The 16,520-nt window shown below is 35.3% G+C and overlaps 1 protein-coding gene across 4 annotated transcripts; it reads left to right on the top strand.

Moving 5' to 3' along the window:
- Positions 1 to 156: 156 nt before the first annotated feature.
- Positions 157 to 15,699, top strand: LOC128243042 (ankyrin repeat and SAM domain-containing protein 4B-like). 4 transcript variants are annotated; one of them, XM_052960528.1, is made up of 10 exons: positions 157 to 606; positions 1,304 to 1,428; positions 3,167 to 3,332; positions 4,430 to 4,528; positions 5,077 to 5,403; positions 5,605 to 5,653; positions 6,957 to 6,968; positions 9,886 to 10,020; positions 11,850 to 11,876; positions 13,861 to 15,699. In XM_052960528.1, the coding sequence occupies exons 1-10, from the start codon at positions 396 to 398 to the stop codon at positions 14,183 to 14,185; spliced, it is 1,476 nt and encodes a 491-aa protein (XP_052816488.1). In that variant the 5' UTR covers positions 157 to 395; the 3' UTR covers positions 14,186 to 15,699. The 4 variants fall into 4 exon arrangements, with proteins under 4 accessions (XP_052816488.1, XP_052816487.1, XP_052816490.1 ...); XM_052960527.1 differs by lacking the exon at positions 6,957 to 6,968 and adding an exon at positions 6,104 to 6,136; XM_052960530.1 differs by lacking the exon at positions 6,957 to 6,968.
- The last annotated feature ends 821 nt before the right edge of the window (positions 15,700 to 16,520 follow it).

Here is a 16,520-nt window from a genome sequence, read left to right as displayed (position 1 = left end):
AAATACATTAACTATTTTGGTAAAATTTACCTCCTAGTAAATCTATGAGATATGTTAATTTGTACATATTTACCAACAATTATTTTGTTTGTCAAAAATAATAAATATAAATACAAATATCATAGTCCCGCACTCTATGGACACAGATAAACAATATGGCGGCCAAAAGTCATCAAAAACTTCCATATACGTTTTAAATTCATATTTCAGGGACATTTTGTCATTATTTTTATGTCTATTTGTGGACGTATCATGGGAATAATATTTGATAAGCGGAATTTGTTGAAGTGTTTGTAAACGAGATGTAAAATACTATTTATGAACCTTTGAATGATGAACGGATTAAGCTCATTTTGCATTAGTTTTTAGGTATCTATATATATTAAACAGTTAACATGGCTTCGAAAACTAATCGGGCAAGAAAAACGGCACTGACAAAAGATCGTGACAAGTCGTCATTCAGTATTTTTGTAAGACTTTTTACAAATGAAAAGTTTCCTTTAAAAAATATAACAAATGACATGAAGGTACGAGACTTAAAGATGTATATGGAATTTGCAACTGGAGTTCCTGTTCACATGCAGAGAATTAGCTACTTAGATGAAGGTACACATTTCTTTTTATGTACATAGATGTTATGATGCCCATTAGCCACAATAATCTGTGTTAAGGGAACTTTTTTAACATTTGGACAATAATTATGTTCCCTAAAATGAGACGCCAAAACAAAAATTGTCAAAGACTCTGAAGCGACTGTCTAAATTGATAAGATGCCCGTTTGCAGTGATCAAGCAGATTGTAACCACACGACTGTCCCCCTGAGTTTCAGGTTTACACCGGGGATAGCCGGGTAAATGGGCTGTGTTTTTACCTTCCAGGTTGTCCACAGTGCCAAGTGAATGTGGTGGGGGGGGGTTCGTGCCAAAAATAGTGGGGAATGGGCCTTGTAACGTAGGTATACTGAGGTGCGGGGGCATTTGGTGGAGATTTTACCAGCAGTTTGTCCCTGGATTGGCTGGACCAAAAGTCAAAGTCTGCGCTATTCCCCAGACCTTGGGGGGGGGGGGGGGTGGCCTTGGTTACAATTGACTGGTGCATCATTTTGTGATAAATCACATAAATGACTATTGTATGATGTTAAGCATAGGAAAGTTATTTGTTCAAAACGTTTTATTTGTCATTGTTTATTTAAAAAAAAGTCCTGCGCACTCCCTCAAGTATTTTTGAAAAGCATAGGGATTCTTTTCCTTGGGGTAGATGACTTGTCTCACAATATTATCAAATATTATTAATATTATTTCAGGTGAGCTTCTTGACCACACAGACATCAGAAGCAATGACATTGTCGCAGGTGCTACATTAAATATGACTGTATGGCAAATGTGGAAAGACCTAATAGAGGCTTGTTCAACAAATGATATGGATTGGGTAAACATTCAATATTTACTACTTTTGTCTCAGATTATATTTTTAGCTTGACTATTCGAAGAATAGGTGGGCTATACTACTCGCCCCAGCGTCGGCGTCCGGTTAAAGTTTTAGGGCAAGTTGGGATTTTCACTTGTAAGTCCAATACCCTACATTCAATTGACTTAATACTTCACGCAGTTGTTCAGGGCCATCACATGATGAGGTAAGATAACTCCATATTATTCTTTACACAGATTATGGCCCCTGATTGACTATGGAACTTAGGTTGAAGTTTTAGGGCAAGTTGGAATATTTATTAATAACTTCTATATCCTTTGTTCAATTGACTTATTACTTCACACAGTTGTTCAGGACCATCACACAATTAGGTTACATAACTCCATATTATCCTAAATACAAGTTATGGGCCCTGATTGACTTAGGTTAAAGTTTTAGGGCAGGTTAAAGTTTTAGGGGAAGTTGGGATTTTCACTTAAAACTCCAATACCATTCATTTAATTGACTTAATAGTTCACACAGATGTTCAGAGCCATCACACAATGAGGTTACATAACTCCATATTATCCTAAATACAAGTTATGGCCCCTGATTGACTTACTAGGTTAAAGTTTTAGGGCAGGTTAAAGTTTTAGGGCAAGTTGGGATTTTCACTTATAACTCCAATACCATTCATTCAATTGACTTAATACTTCACACAGATGTTCACAGCCATCACATAATGAGGTTAGATAACTCCATATTATCTTTTATACAAAGTATGGCCCCTGATTGACTATGGAACTTAGGTTAAAGTTTTAGGGCAGGTTGGGATATTGTTTAATAACTTCTATACCCTTCATTCCATTGACTTAATACTTCACACAATTGTTCAGGACCATCACCCAATGAGGTTACATAACCCCATATCCTTAATACAAGTTATGGCCCCTGATTGACTTAGGTTAAAATTTTAGGCAAGTAAAAGTTTAGGGCAAGTTGGGATTTAAATAAAAAAACTTCTATACCGTTCATTTAATGCACTTAATAAAATTCAAAATTATTTACGACCATCTTACAACAAGAAACATAACTCTGTTTTAAGCCTAAATACAAATTATGACCCTTGAATTTTTTATTTTTTTGTTTTTTTAATTTCCTTTGAAAGGCATATTTGTATATTCTTAACCACATTTTCATAATGGGAAATCAAGTTATTTGAATGACTTGCGTCATTGTTTGGGTGGGCTGGTGGGAGGGCAGCATCAAAGTCACCTTATGTATCAAATAATTTTAGTTAGGTTTGACATAAAGAGACCAAACTTGGTATTATTACATCATTATTGTATTCTAAGTCAGAGCGGCTTAGTCGAGCGCGCTGTCTTATGACAGCTCTTGTTAACAACATTGGCGGCTTATTTTCATAGTAATAAATATATGACAATAATTTCACTGTAGTTCTAGAAGTGAATTTGAGAAATTATCTTATTTTGTACCTTAAAACATATGTACCTTAATGTATTATCTGGTCAGATTTTTTTTCTTCATTTTTTTTTAATTTAGCAATTTGTTTTTTATATTGTTTTTTTTTGTCAAAAATACTTAATCCTTCTTTTTGTTTAAGAATTCTATGTTAAGAAGGTATATTTATAAATATATGTTAGTTATTATGCATGATGTGTCCAATGTCAGTAATTTTAAACTTTTCCAGCTTAGCAAGTTTTACTCAGGTGATGAAGATGCGTTTTCGTCTTTACAGGTTTTCCGACTTGGTGTGACCCAGCCAACAAGCTACCACACCCCAGGAAGTGATTATATGACAAAACGTGCCAGGAAAGCTTGGCTTCAGGAAAGGGCATTTCTGGCACTCTATGTGGCCTCACACAGAGGACATGAGAATCTGGTTAGGAAACTTATTGAGTCAGGTAGGTCAAACTATAGTATCAGACTCCAGGCTATTGAGGTTGAGTAATCATAGACCACTTTAAACCCTCAGTGTACTTCTGTCCCACTGACCATTCATTATTAAAGATAAATAACATTTATCTGTCTTTGCTGTTTGAGTCATTATGGGTCTATTGTTTAGTGTATGGTACAGGCCTTAACTGTATGCCTTTAAGCAATCTTCATTAAACTGTGCTTGTACCTGTAGTTTCCTTAGTATTATGCACATACTTGTTGGTAAATAAATGTTGTAGTCTTCAACTTCTATTTATATATTTGATGTGTTGGCAATGATTTATACTTAAATTTGAACATTTTTGCCCCTAGTTCATTGTCGGTTCGGCCCTTACCTTGTGCCTCCAATAAAGGTATATGTTTATGCCCCTGAAGGCTGGGCATATTAAAATCACCCATCCATCCAGCTTAATTTTTCAAGTCTGGACTGTAACTCTCTTTTTCTGGTGCAAGACCCTTGTCCCTACCTCTAATGTCAGGGTCATGTTAGTGTTTGGTTACAATAGAATATGGCATATATAAGGACAAAGAATATCTTTCTCTTGTATGGACATATTTTACAATAACTTGCCACATGTGTTTGACATACCAAGACAACATGTTGCCTTCAAGACCCTTGTCCCTTCCTCTAAGGTCAATGTCACACTAAGTGTTTGTTTATTGGGTATGCTGCATATAAGGACATAAAATATAGGTGGTTGTGTCTAGGCTGTAACTTCACATTCACACATTCTATTAATGCTATGGAAGAAAGAATTAGTGTCTTAGTAAACATTTCTGCAATCTGTTTAAATAGCACAAGCTACAGATAATTCATACATATAATGTCAATTTACTTAAATGGTACCACATAGCAGAGGATAAGTTTTCAAAGTCCTTGATATAATAACTTATGTACGCACTCTTTGTACTGTTTTAGAGAGTAAACAATTCAAAAATGCTGGGAAATTTTATCCCTCCCCAACATATGAATCTTTCAAGCTGTGATGTGTTTTTATAATGACTGTTTTTTTAAGCTTCTTACTTTTTAATGATCTCAGTCTCATTGCTTTAATACCACCAGGCGCAGATGTGAACGCCAGCACTCCACTAGGAAGGACAGCTTTACATGTGGCTGCCTCCCAGGGCCATGGACATATTGTAGACTTACTTCTAGAACATGGTGAGTACCAGATGGCATTTTGTTCATGTATTAACATTGTTTTTCATTTTTTATACTATTGTCCTCTTCAACAAAGTCTTTAAGATATATCTAGCCATGTTTCATTTTCCCATCAAAGGCCACCCTGTTTTTTGTTTAATGAATTGATTATGTCGATTGGGTAAAAGACCAAGTGGTAAAAAAAATTAGTGATTACAACTTCAATTTTATCCGTGAAGACTTGGTTGTGACAAACCATTGATCAACATATTAATAGGAAAGGACTGTTCTGTTTTTGAAACAGAATTGTTGAAAAAATCAAACTGACTGCAATTAAACATGTACCTGTGAATACAATCAAAATCATACAAATGAAGAGAACATGCATTCTTGTTTTTTTCTGTTACTTAAACTCTTGGAATTGTAGTGGTTACTTATAATTTAATGTATTAGTGGTTACAGCATACTCAAACAAAGCTTCAAACTGGTGAAGGTGCAATTGTTGGTACTTGTCCAAGGTGCTTGTGCTTTTACTGCCTCTAATACTAATGCTAACCTAAACCATCCAGGTGCTGATATTGATGCTGAGGATGACAGAGGACAAACAGCTTTAACCATAGCTGCAAGCTTTGGCCACAAAACCTGCGAACGTCACTTGTTCCTCTTCCGATGGCAACAGAGGGCAAAGAGAACCAAACCAAGCAAGGAGCCAGCCAGAATGGCTCATCAGTATTATGACTCTGCTTTGCCTGTTTGGAAGAAGGGAGGCAAGTGCCAGCTGTACTTCATGAACATTTTGCCTCCTGGGGAGTATGAAGGAACAAGGTTTGGGTCACCAAAGAGGATGAAAGATCTCACTGCAGAGGAACTGGAAGAGCTTGAGGCAATAGGAACAGGTAAGAACAGCTTGTTGAATCATATTACATATTGATAAACTGTCAAGTTCTAAAAGACTTATTCAAAGCATAATTTGATTTTGTAAAATAGTAAATATCCTGCACTTTTTCCCCTGCAATATTGAAAAACAATCTATCCCAATAGCCAATGTGAGAAATATGTACCACCATTTTGAATTCCTTGTTTTGATGCTGTTTTAGATGGGAAATTGCCAGCTATACGTGAAGGAAAGAAACAGAGGGCTAAGAGGTATACATTTATCGTGCTTTGCTTGCATTCGCTATGTATGGGTGAATGGTAGTTGTATTTTATAAACTATGTCAGTATTCTGAGTGTTCAATGTTTTTGTAAGTATTGACTGTTAGATTATGTTTATAATGTATTCAATAAAACAACAAGGACAAAAATGAGATGTGAGGTATTAAAATAAATTAAATAAAACTAAATGGATTGAAAGACAAGTGTTTTAAAAGACACACACATTTTATTATATGATATTTATAATGATAATATTAAATACTTGCCAATGCTGAAGTTTGTTTTAAATCCTATTTGATATAAAGTAATTATTCTATCATCAGTCTGACAATTTTTAATTTTATTTTGTTGTTTGTATTAGAGTATACAGATTGTTGAGTATAATTGATGTACTTTTTTAACACTCTAAGTTATTGTTTATGTATCCTTTATTGTAACCAGTGTAAGATTTGATGATGACACAGAAGGAAAAAAGTAAGACTTATATATGTGTAACTTACATGTAGTGTCAGCACATAGAGTTGCAGCTTGAGTGTAGGTGGGACCATGTACACTAACGTCTTGAGTCTTAAGTTAAGACTAAAACTCAAGGGGCCTTGATTACAAACAGTCTCAATCTTGAGTCTTGAGTTCAGACTCAAGTGGCAGAACAGCAAACCTTTATTGCTTGAAACTTTCCTACTAGTTAGATATTGATGATGAAATTTGCTAAATTTATACTCATTTGAAATTGACATTCATTTTTGCAAAATGAATGGAATATAGGTGACTCTTTGTCATACATACATGATAAATGTCATAAACTGGGTCTTGAAACTGTTTGTAATCTGATGGCTCCTTAGTCTCACACCGAGACTCAAGACATTGTGACTACATGCCCAGTAGTTGTAGATTACAACATTGATAGGTCGTAATATGTTTTCTCTTCTCCAGAATTTGTTTATACCTAATGTTGATAAGAAACTCTGTTTTCAATGTAGTATGTTTTATTGCAATTTATGTCAAATGTCACTATAGTAGAACATTGTATTGTTCTTAGTCAAATGCTATGACAAAAAATAAGCACTTCTGATAAATATACAAAGTACAATGAATTCTGAAGTGTTGGCCCTTTTATTTTAATATGTCTTTTGAGATGCTATTTTTACACTTTATTATTTAAATATTTACAGTTCTTGATTTCTTTTATATAGCATAGATATTTAAAATGCTTGAATTTTTCAATTTGACTGTCTCTTCTATTGGTTTGAATTCACTTTTGTAGTTAACATATACTTCTCTTTATTTCAAATAGGAGTACCAAAGGGTAGGTTTAGATTTAAAGTTCTCCCATTCGTATGAGTTTTTGCATGGACTTTCCTTAGACATAGATTGACAGGTTTATTTCAATGCACGAGGTTTTCTTAGAATAGTGTGAAGAGTTTGTAAATTGCATACCTGACGAGTGATGGATATAAAACTCACAGTTTTATACCAACCAGAAAACTAACTTACTAGTAATAGTAAAACATGGCTATAATCAACCTGAAATCAAATACATAATGTCTATAGAAACACATTCTGAATATTCTTTGTCGTCAAAGCCATTCTGTAACCTGAAAAAACACTTAATTTAGTAAATTGATATAGTTTATACTTATTAATAATTCTCCCACTGCAATCTGACCTCTGCATGTAGAAATTATGCCGAAGGTAACACTCTGACCACTAAATATAATATATTCTATAGGGAATTGACCGATTTACATGCAAAGTAATACCAATTTCTAGTGTCTTTTGATACAAGAAGCTCCACTTAATAGATACTTAACATTGCATTTAGAAAAAAAGTAAATTCTTATCGGAAAAATAAAAGTGTTTGAGCGTATATATTACGTAACTGCTATGAACCTGATAAGATAACAAAAACAGTAGATCAAGCATGTTTAGCAAGTTTTTAAAATCACAAATCATTCAGTTTCGAAACATATAAAGATATAAAGTAGCCATTTGTCTGAGATGTTATGACCATCCTTTTATTCAATGTTTAAATGTGCTAAAAAACAGGAAAGAAAACAGCACTGTGAAGTCTCTTCCAAATGGGTGTTATTTGCCCTGAACTGGATTGTATTTGTTATTTATTAAACAAAATAGCAGAGAAAGAGTTAATGACATGTAATATTGAAAAACAGGTGTAACAGGTAGCAATGCAATTGAATATGATAGACATTCACCTATACTCAAGTAATTGCGTACTGGGTATTTCTTGATTAAGATAACGACATATAAAAAATAGTTCACATAGTGTGTATACTGTTTTGTTTGGAAATGTGTTTTAAATGCATTGCTGATAAAGATAGTTGCATGTATTTAAGTTATAAATAACATTGTAAAGAGTTGACAATCACCTTTTTAATACTGCTTGAAGTGGTGTAGATTACCACCTGCAAGGTCTTCTTAGGTGCACTGCACACAGAAGACCCTGTATAAGGCTATAAAGTGAAGTGCACATGACTATCTAGGGCAGTGTACCTCGGGTGATCCTGCACATCTAGTGAGATGCACATCTAGTTAGGTGCATCCCTGATGACCCTGCACATGGCTTTCTAGTGAGGTGCACCTCAGAGTACTCTGCACATGGCTAGCTAGTGCCGTGCACCTCAGAGGGCCTGTACATGGCTAGCTAGTGCAGTGCACCTCAGAGGACCCTGTACGTGGTTTAAGCTAGTGCAGTGCACCTCAGATGACCCTGTACATGACTATATAGTGCAGTGCACCTCAGAGTACCCTGTACATGGTTATCTAATGCAGTGCACCTCAGAGTACCCTGTACATAGCTATCTGGTGCAGTGCACCTCAGAGTACCTTGTACATCATGCTATCTAGTGCTGTGCACCTCAGAGTACCCTGTACATGGCTAAGTGGTGCAGTACACATCAGAGTACCATGTAAATGGCTATCTTGTGCAGTGCACCTCTGAGTGGACCTTGTACATGGCTATCTGGTGCAGTACACCTCAGAGTACCCGGTACATGGCTATCTAATGCAGTGCACCTCAGAGGACCCTGTACATGACTATATAGTGCAATGCACCTTAGAGTACTCTGCACATGGTTATCTAATGCAGTGCAACACAGAGGACCTTGTACATGGCTATATAGTGCAGTGCACCTCAGAGGACCATGTGAATGGCTATAAAGTGCAGTGCACCTCAGAGGACCCTGTACAAGGCTATATAGTGCAGTGCACCTCAGAGGATCCTGTGCATGGCTAGCTAGTGCAGTGCTCCTCAAGAGTACCCTGCACATGGCTTTCAGTTCAGTGCATCTTAGAGGATCCTGCACATGCCTATCTAGTGCAGTGCATCATAGAGTACCCTGCACGTGGCCATCTAGTGCAGTGCAACTTAGAGGACCCTTCACATCTTAAGTGGGGTGCACTTGAGAGTACTTGCTCATGGCCATCTAGTACAGTGCACCTCAGAGGATGCATATGACTTTATAGTGCAGTGTAAATGATTTTTGGTAGCATAGAAAAGCCAAGATTGTTAGTGCAAAAGAACTTTACATATTTCCCACATAACCTCTATCATTTCTCTAATATATGCATTCATATCTGTAATGCTATCCCTGTTGTAATTGATAATACTTTTTCATATTCAGATAATAACTTTTCCAAGAAATATTAAAAAAATAATTAATGATAAGCGCCTGGTTTCACAAATATGGCTCATTTTTGTTATAAATAGCTTGAAGAACATTTCACCAGTCTCTAATGATCGTATTAGCAAGAATTGATATATTAAAAATGCGGTTTGCAGAATCGCTCAGAGATGGTGAATATTTATATTATTATGTATACAATAATATTAAGTGTCAGTTTCAGTTAATTAGCATTTGTATCCGCAAATACATGTCTTTATATAAAACAATATGATTTACCATCACTGAACAATTCTCTCACCTATGATTGGAGTGCATGGCGCCAGACAACTCATAATTAATAAGCATATAGCTAGTGAATGCTTTTTGTTGTGGTAAATGTAAAACAATTAACCTTAGACAAACGTTATTGGTACAGAAGCATCCCTGCCAAGGCTGCAACAATTGCCATTCTCAGATAATTGCATTCCATCGTTATGCTTAGCTCATTTTTTTAGTTATTTGAAGGCAAGTCAGATGAATTAACAATTTCAGCATATACATTAGGTACAATATTTATACGCCATACCTTGTGTGTTTTAGTGGCCCAGCCCGACTTGGCAAGAGAGGAGGTCTCTCATATGACGAGTGGTTGGGGCGGAAACTTTCCTTTGAACAGAAGATCATAGATGAGAAGAGAGGGGTGCAGGAACGCAAAAAATTTGAAGAGGATGAAAGGTCGGTGCTTGAGTTTTATAATGGCTACTCGGGCTGGCTACTTGGGCTGGCTACTCGGGCTGGCTACTCGGGTTGGCTTCTCGGGTGGCTTCTCGAGGCAGGGCTCAGGGGTTGCTATTGATAATTGGGGTGGTTTGTGCTTTGCTATAACATTGGCTTGTACACCTTCAGACATATTGTATAGGGATAGTTATTGATTGGCAATGGATGATTTTTAATTTGAGGGTTTGATGCAATGAACTGGAGAAAAACAGCATCGTTTTACAAAAAAATATAATAGTTTGATACGCCAAAAGTCTGTTATGAGGAGGTGCAAAAGTAGTGCATGAACGTTGGATTAACAACTGCCTTGGAACCTTCTGATTAAATGCCGCCTTGATTCTGTTCTTCCTGTACAAGCTAATGGTAATTTGATATATTGTCTGCCCCAATGCTGATATTAAAATAATGACACTTACAATGAATGCATAAGGCTATATAGTTTATAAAGTCTTGCCATGCGGAATCTGCTTGACACAATAACTGGTAGAGCCAACACAGCTGAATAAGCTGGAGGCCTTGTTTATGAACTTGTTTTTGGTGTGGTGTTGTTTTGGGATTCAGATTTGGCATTTAGGTGTAAATAAACGGTTTGATAACATTTTCAAGCTCATCACATATAACATATACAAATATAATCCTTTAGACCTTTTGTTTATAAAAGTAGTCTGTTAAATACAATCATGTGAATAATGTTCTACAATGTATGCATTTTAAACAAGTTAATAATGTGACTTTCAATTATATTCTCCAAATATTTATGTTTTTCTTTCTTGATGTTAATGCTTAACGGAATATAACAGCTTGCACCTGAGGGGTCATTTCTTTTATCATCTAGTGTTGTGAAAAGGATAATATTGATACTGTATTTTTTATGATTGCCTTTGCTAATATTGCTTGCTTGTTTGACAATAATAAAGTTGTTGTGTTTTTACCTTTTAATGCACATAGAAAGGACAGAAGGTAATATGCCAGTAATTTGATTTGTGTAAATTACACAAGAGCTTGCATATTGTTGAACCCCTGTATTCCCGTTAATCTGGATGAAAACTCATAGCTATTTTGTATTGTTTTTGCGTTTTATGTTTGTGATTTCATATCTTGATCGATTTCAATCAATAGGTTAATATCAATCAATAGGTTAATATTAGTCATTTAATTGTTTCTTAGTATACGAATAAAGTGTCACAAGTTGATGACAAATGCTTTGATAATTAAGAGGTGAATTGTTCTTGACTTTAATAATAAAGTAAACATCATTTAGTATATAAAAAAATGATCCTTTTAATTTAATAAAGTAAACATCATTTATTGTGTAATAAATTGATCTTTTTTAAATCAATCATAGCTAGTCTGTATCCGAAAAAAGAAGAAATCTTGGTGTTGTGATAGCCTTAGTGTTATTGACCATAACTCTAAATCCGTTCCAGATTATTCAAAAATACTTGTTACATAGGCTGCCAGAAATAAAAGGAACAAATTAAGCAAGGGCTAAAACTCTGTTTGTAATGACCGACGAGTGTTGGTGTTCGCTCCCTAGTTTTTCATGTACCCTCATAGATATATGCTTTGTCATAGAAAATAAGATTATTAATAATACTTAAAATATCATATATTTATCATAGTTATTAGTAGTTTAAGATATGCTTATTGAACAAGTATATAGCAAGTGATTTCATATTCAGGATCTTTCCACTTATTGATACCAGTATTCAAGATATTAAATTAGACTGCAAAAGTCCTGTTATACTAGTATTACAAAATTACAAAACATTTTTTTCTGATACTAGAAAATCACAAGAAGACGGTGAAAGCAGGTAACTGCGTCGATCTAAGCTACGTGAAATGTTTTAATGAACGTAGTGTATATATAGATGCTATTTTATATTGTAAACATCTTAGTGTTGTCAGATATGTCACGTACCAGTATTATATCTCACAGTTATTCAATGTATAAATATATGTTGGCATAATTTTTCCAACCAATAAACCTTTTTTAAACAGGATCGAACACATAACGACTTCGTCTGTACACGATTGTTAGTAACTCGCTTTTCTTTAGTATTATTCTATTATATATTTCTTGCAACATCATATATTTAATCCTTTACCCATCGTCATAATTATAATACACCATTTTATTGAACGAGTTCGGCAAATATGTTAATAAGCGAGCCTTTGTCACGGCTGCTTCAATACATCTTGTGGATTGTTAAATACAATGATCGTGTATCATATGACGACGAGAGATTCTTTTTATCACATGCTTTGTCTGGTCAAATATAACGAAAGAAAACCTATATATGTAGCCCCGCATTCAGTCTTTTACCAGAGTTTGATTCAGAGTTTAGTTTCTTAAAACACTTTGACAATATTTCACAATACGGCCGTCTGACGGAGCACTGTCAAAACATTATTTTGGAAACAGGTTTGTCGAAGTGTTTGATGAAACTAATGACCTCATTAAATTTCGGAAATAAAACAAATGCGGGGCTCTATAAGTGGCATAGACTGCTTTTTGTTAAATTTAAAATGGGGTTGTAAATAAAAAAGTTATCTTTGTTTAAGTCTTCATTTTAAGCAAAATGTTGCCTTCTGACGTAGCATATATGACGTAATTTATCACGTGGTATACACACACTGATATATTTACGTATATGTTAAAATTTCAAGGAGTCACTCATTTACGGTTCATTTGAGAAGCTTGACTGTATTGTTTTCTAGTAACTGTTGCTTAGGAAATTAATTTTCTGAAGTACGGAGCACTTCGAACATGTTTCGGGTAATAAAATACCATTAGCTTCATAATATTTTATGGGACGAGGAAACTCATGGGAGGAAATAGAAAAGTCAATGCCCGACATCGATATATTGGACTGAATCTGAATATTAACCCCTTGTAAATGAATACTGATTCGAACGTGCATATATTTCATTTGATCGCTTTTGATTTAAAACAAACTGACCTTGAACATTTAGAAATTTACTTGAGAGGATGCTCATGTGCAGTGCGAAACCACAATTTAAATCGTATTGTTTGAGAAGACAAAACATACAGATAAGTTGTGTATAGGAGAGGTGAAATGTATGAAATAAAAAGATTCATACATGGCACCGCAATGCCACCGTACTATAGGGCTATGAACGGATCGTTACCTACTCATAGTGACAATATGAAAGTCTGATAAAAGAATTTACAATCATCTTTTGCAACAATTTAGAAAGTTTATTGTCTTTTTCATAAATAGCATATATCATCATGACGTTGTCAAAGTGCTCCGTGCGTCATTGTGCGTCATTGTTGGTTGCTTAAAAATGAACACAGAAACACTTACAATCAGTAGCTTTGACTTGAACTGTAATATGTGTTCAAAATAGCATAAATAACATTATGAGTATCTTATATTGTCAACAGTGGTACATACATGTAGCAGTAAATAAATATGTTCCCGTCCATGAACGTATTCACGAAAGTAGTGAAGAACACTTGATAAACACTTTGTTTCCCAGAATGCACCGCTTCTTCACAGAGAGCACTTCTTACTTATACGACTTAGAAATTTAAAAACATTTCCATAAATAAATTCGCATATATATCAGTGTGTTAACAACTGGAGGAAATTATTCTAAGGATATTAAGATAAATGCCTGCCGAAATTTAAACTAAACAAATTCAACTAGCACTTGTTTAGTTAGTGTTTATTTTTTATCTATCAAAGAAAGTATTCTGTTATGCTAAACACAATATAAAAGACGCATCTTTTGAATGACTGTACAATTGATTCTTTTGTGAACTTACAGAAAACGTCAAGAAGCAGAGAAAAGTGAATCGTACGAGACCTGGCTGGCAAACAAAGAGACGGAGAAGAGGGTAGTCCCAGCAGGCCCTGTCACTGCACCGATTCAGGGCCCGCCAGCTACAACATCCATCCCTCGCCAACCCGAGATGGACACGTCAGATAGGTCACAAGAAATGAGCCGCGCTGACGGCTACCTGCGTACTTACCTTAAATCTCTCGATGAACGAAAGAGAGGGAACAGCTACTTTTCTTATGAGAACTGGTTGGATGAGAAAGAAGAAACAATTCTTGGCCTTAGACGACAGAAAACAACTTTTGCTAATTGATACCTTTGCTACTTGATGTGTTCTTTAATATTTTTTTAAATTATTTTTCAACAAGAATGCTGTCAGTGAGCACAAAGCGCCCTTCGTTCAATATAATGTATTGTTATCAGTTAATGTTTTGCTTAAGATTTAGCCTCAAGATGAATTCTACTTTTTAAGTTAATATATTTCTATCGTTAAAAAGATTTTAGAAGCCCTTTTTACATGGTATGTTCTTCACTGGCAGTTTAATTAAATGACGGCTGCGAAAATGGCTTCGATTTTTTTCTGAGTATTATTTTACTTTTTATTTCGAGTTAAATGGCATTATCATTGCTTTGGAAGCATTATTTGGTAATAACTAGAGGTATGTTTTACAGAGCAAACACTTTGTTTGACAGCCACTTCCGTTCTGATTCTTTGTTTTGTCTTTTTTATAGTGGACATTATCTGGACACTTTGTTACATTACGTGTTATGGTCTTGTTATTTGTATTAGTTTTAGTAGGTCTTGGTCTTTAAAGTAATGGCAAAATGTTAGTTTGTCATTACACAGTCGCGTTACCATTTCATACTACTTTATAATGTGTTTTAACCTACCCATTCACTGGGCCAGTCTGTGTTTATGTCTACCGCTTCACCGTATTAAGACCAATTGCGGCCGAATGCTGAATTACTGAAATAAATGCACTGAAATACTTCCTTCTATTTTGAAAAGAAAATATGTTGACTATTAACTGCAATATGATGTTAGAAATGTGCCTTGTGAAAGTTTTATCATTTTTAGTTAAATATGCAATTCGTGTTTTGTTGTACATACATTGTATTTTATATACCTGTTTTTATTATTTATGAAAAATATACAATAAGTCTAGCTGCCTGTGATATTAAGACTTGTTTTGATATATTTCTTCATTCATTGTTTATTTAAGAACCATACAATATATTTACTGTGTTTTTATGCCCCCTTTTGAAAAAAGTGGGGTATATTGTTTTGCACATGTCGGTCGGTCTGTCTGTCTGTCTGTCTGTCTGTCTGTCTGTCTGTCGGTCGGTCGGAATACCAAATGGTTTCCGATCAATAACTTGAGAACGCTTTGACCGAGGGACCTCATACTTGGTATGTGTATTGGTCATCACCAGCAGATGAACCCTATTGATTTTGAGGTCAGTGGGTCAAAGGTCAAGGTCAGTGTGACCTTTACATGAAAAACGGTTTCCGATCAATAACTTGAGAACGCTTTGACCCAGGGACCTCATACTTGGTAGGTGTATTGGTCATGACCAGCAGATGAACCCTATTGATTTTGAGGTCAGTGGGTCAAAGGTCAAGGTCAGTGTGACCTTAACATGAAAAACGGTTTCCGATCAATAACTTGAGAACGCTTTGACCGAGGGACCTCATACTTGGTATGTGTATTGGTCATCACCAGCAGATGAACCCTATTGATTTTGAGGTCAGTGGGTCAAAGGTCAAGGTCAGTGTGACCTTTACATGAAAAACGGTTTCCGATCAATAACTTGAGAACGCTTTGACCCAGGGACCTCATACTTGGTAGGTGTATTGGTCATGACCAGCAGATGAACCCTATTGATTTTGAGGTCAGTGGGTCAAAGGTCAAGGTCAGTGTGACCTTAACATGAAAAAACGGTTTCCGATCAATAACTTGAGAACGCTTTGACCCAGGGACCTCATACTAGGTAGGCTTATTGGTCATGACCAGCAGATGAACCCTATTGATTTTGAGGTCAGTGGGTCAAAGGTCAAGGTCAGTGTGACTGTAAGCTGAAAAAAGGTTTTCTGATTGTCCATATTTTTTTAATGCATGCACAGATGATTGGGATTGATGTATAAATGTTTGTATAGAAATGATTTTCTTTTATGTTACTATTTTAGTTGGGCATTTATTTGCCTTCTTAAGTTATCATAAGTAAAGTGCATCTTATGCAATTTTGGAGAAAATTTGCCTCAAGCTCCTCTATCCACTAAGTGCCATGTTTGTTTCAAACTAAGATAGATGATCATCAAGGATATATTTTCTTCAGTAAAGTTTTAAAGTAAGAGTATTGTTCTGATATTTGTCTTATATAGTAGACAGTAGAAATTTATATGTCACTAAATGCATGAGTTGAAGTATCAGTTTTCAGTGAACATCTAGTTTAATTATGCCCCCCTTCGAAGCAGAGGGGTTATATAATTGCTTTGCACATGTCGGTCGGTCTGTTGGAAGACCAAAGCTTGTCCGAGTGATAACTCAACAATTCCCGGACCTATGGTCATCAAACTTGACATGAAGATTAGGTATGACCAGTAGATGACCTGCCTCATATGCATCCAATGACAAATCAGCTGTCAT

This window comes from Mya arenaria, chromosome 8 (assembly GCF_026914265.1).
Source record: "Mya arenaria isolate MELC-2E11 chromosome 8, ASM2691426v1".
Classification (NCBI taxonomy): domain Eukaryota; kingdom Metazoa; phylum Mollusca; class Bivalvia; order Myida; family Myidae; genus Mya; species Mya arenaria.
The sequence above is the reverse complement of the archived record's forward strand: the minus strand, read 5'-3'. Positions and strand labels throughout refer to the sequence as shown.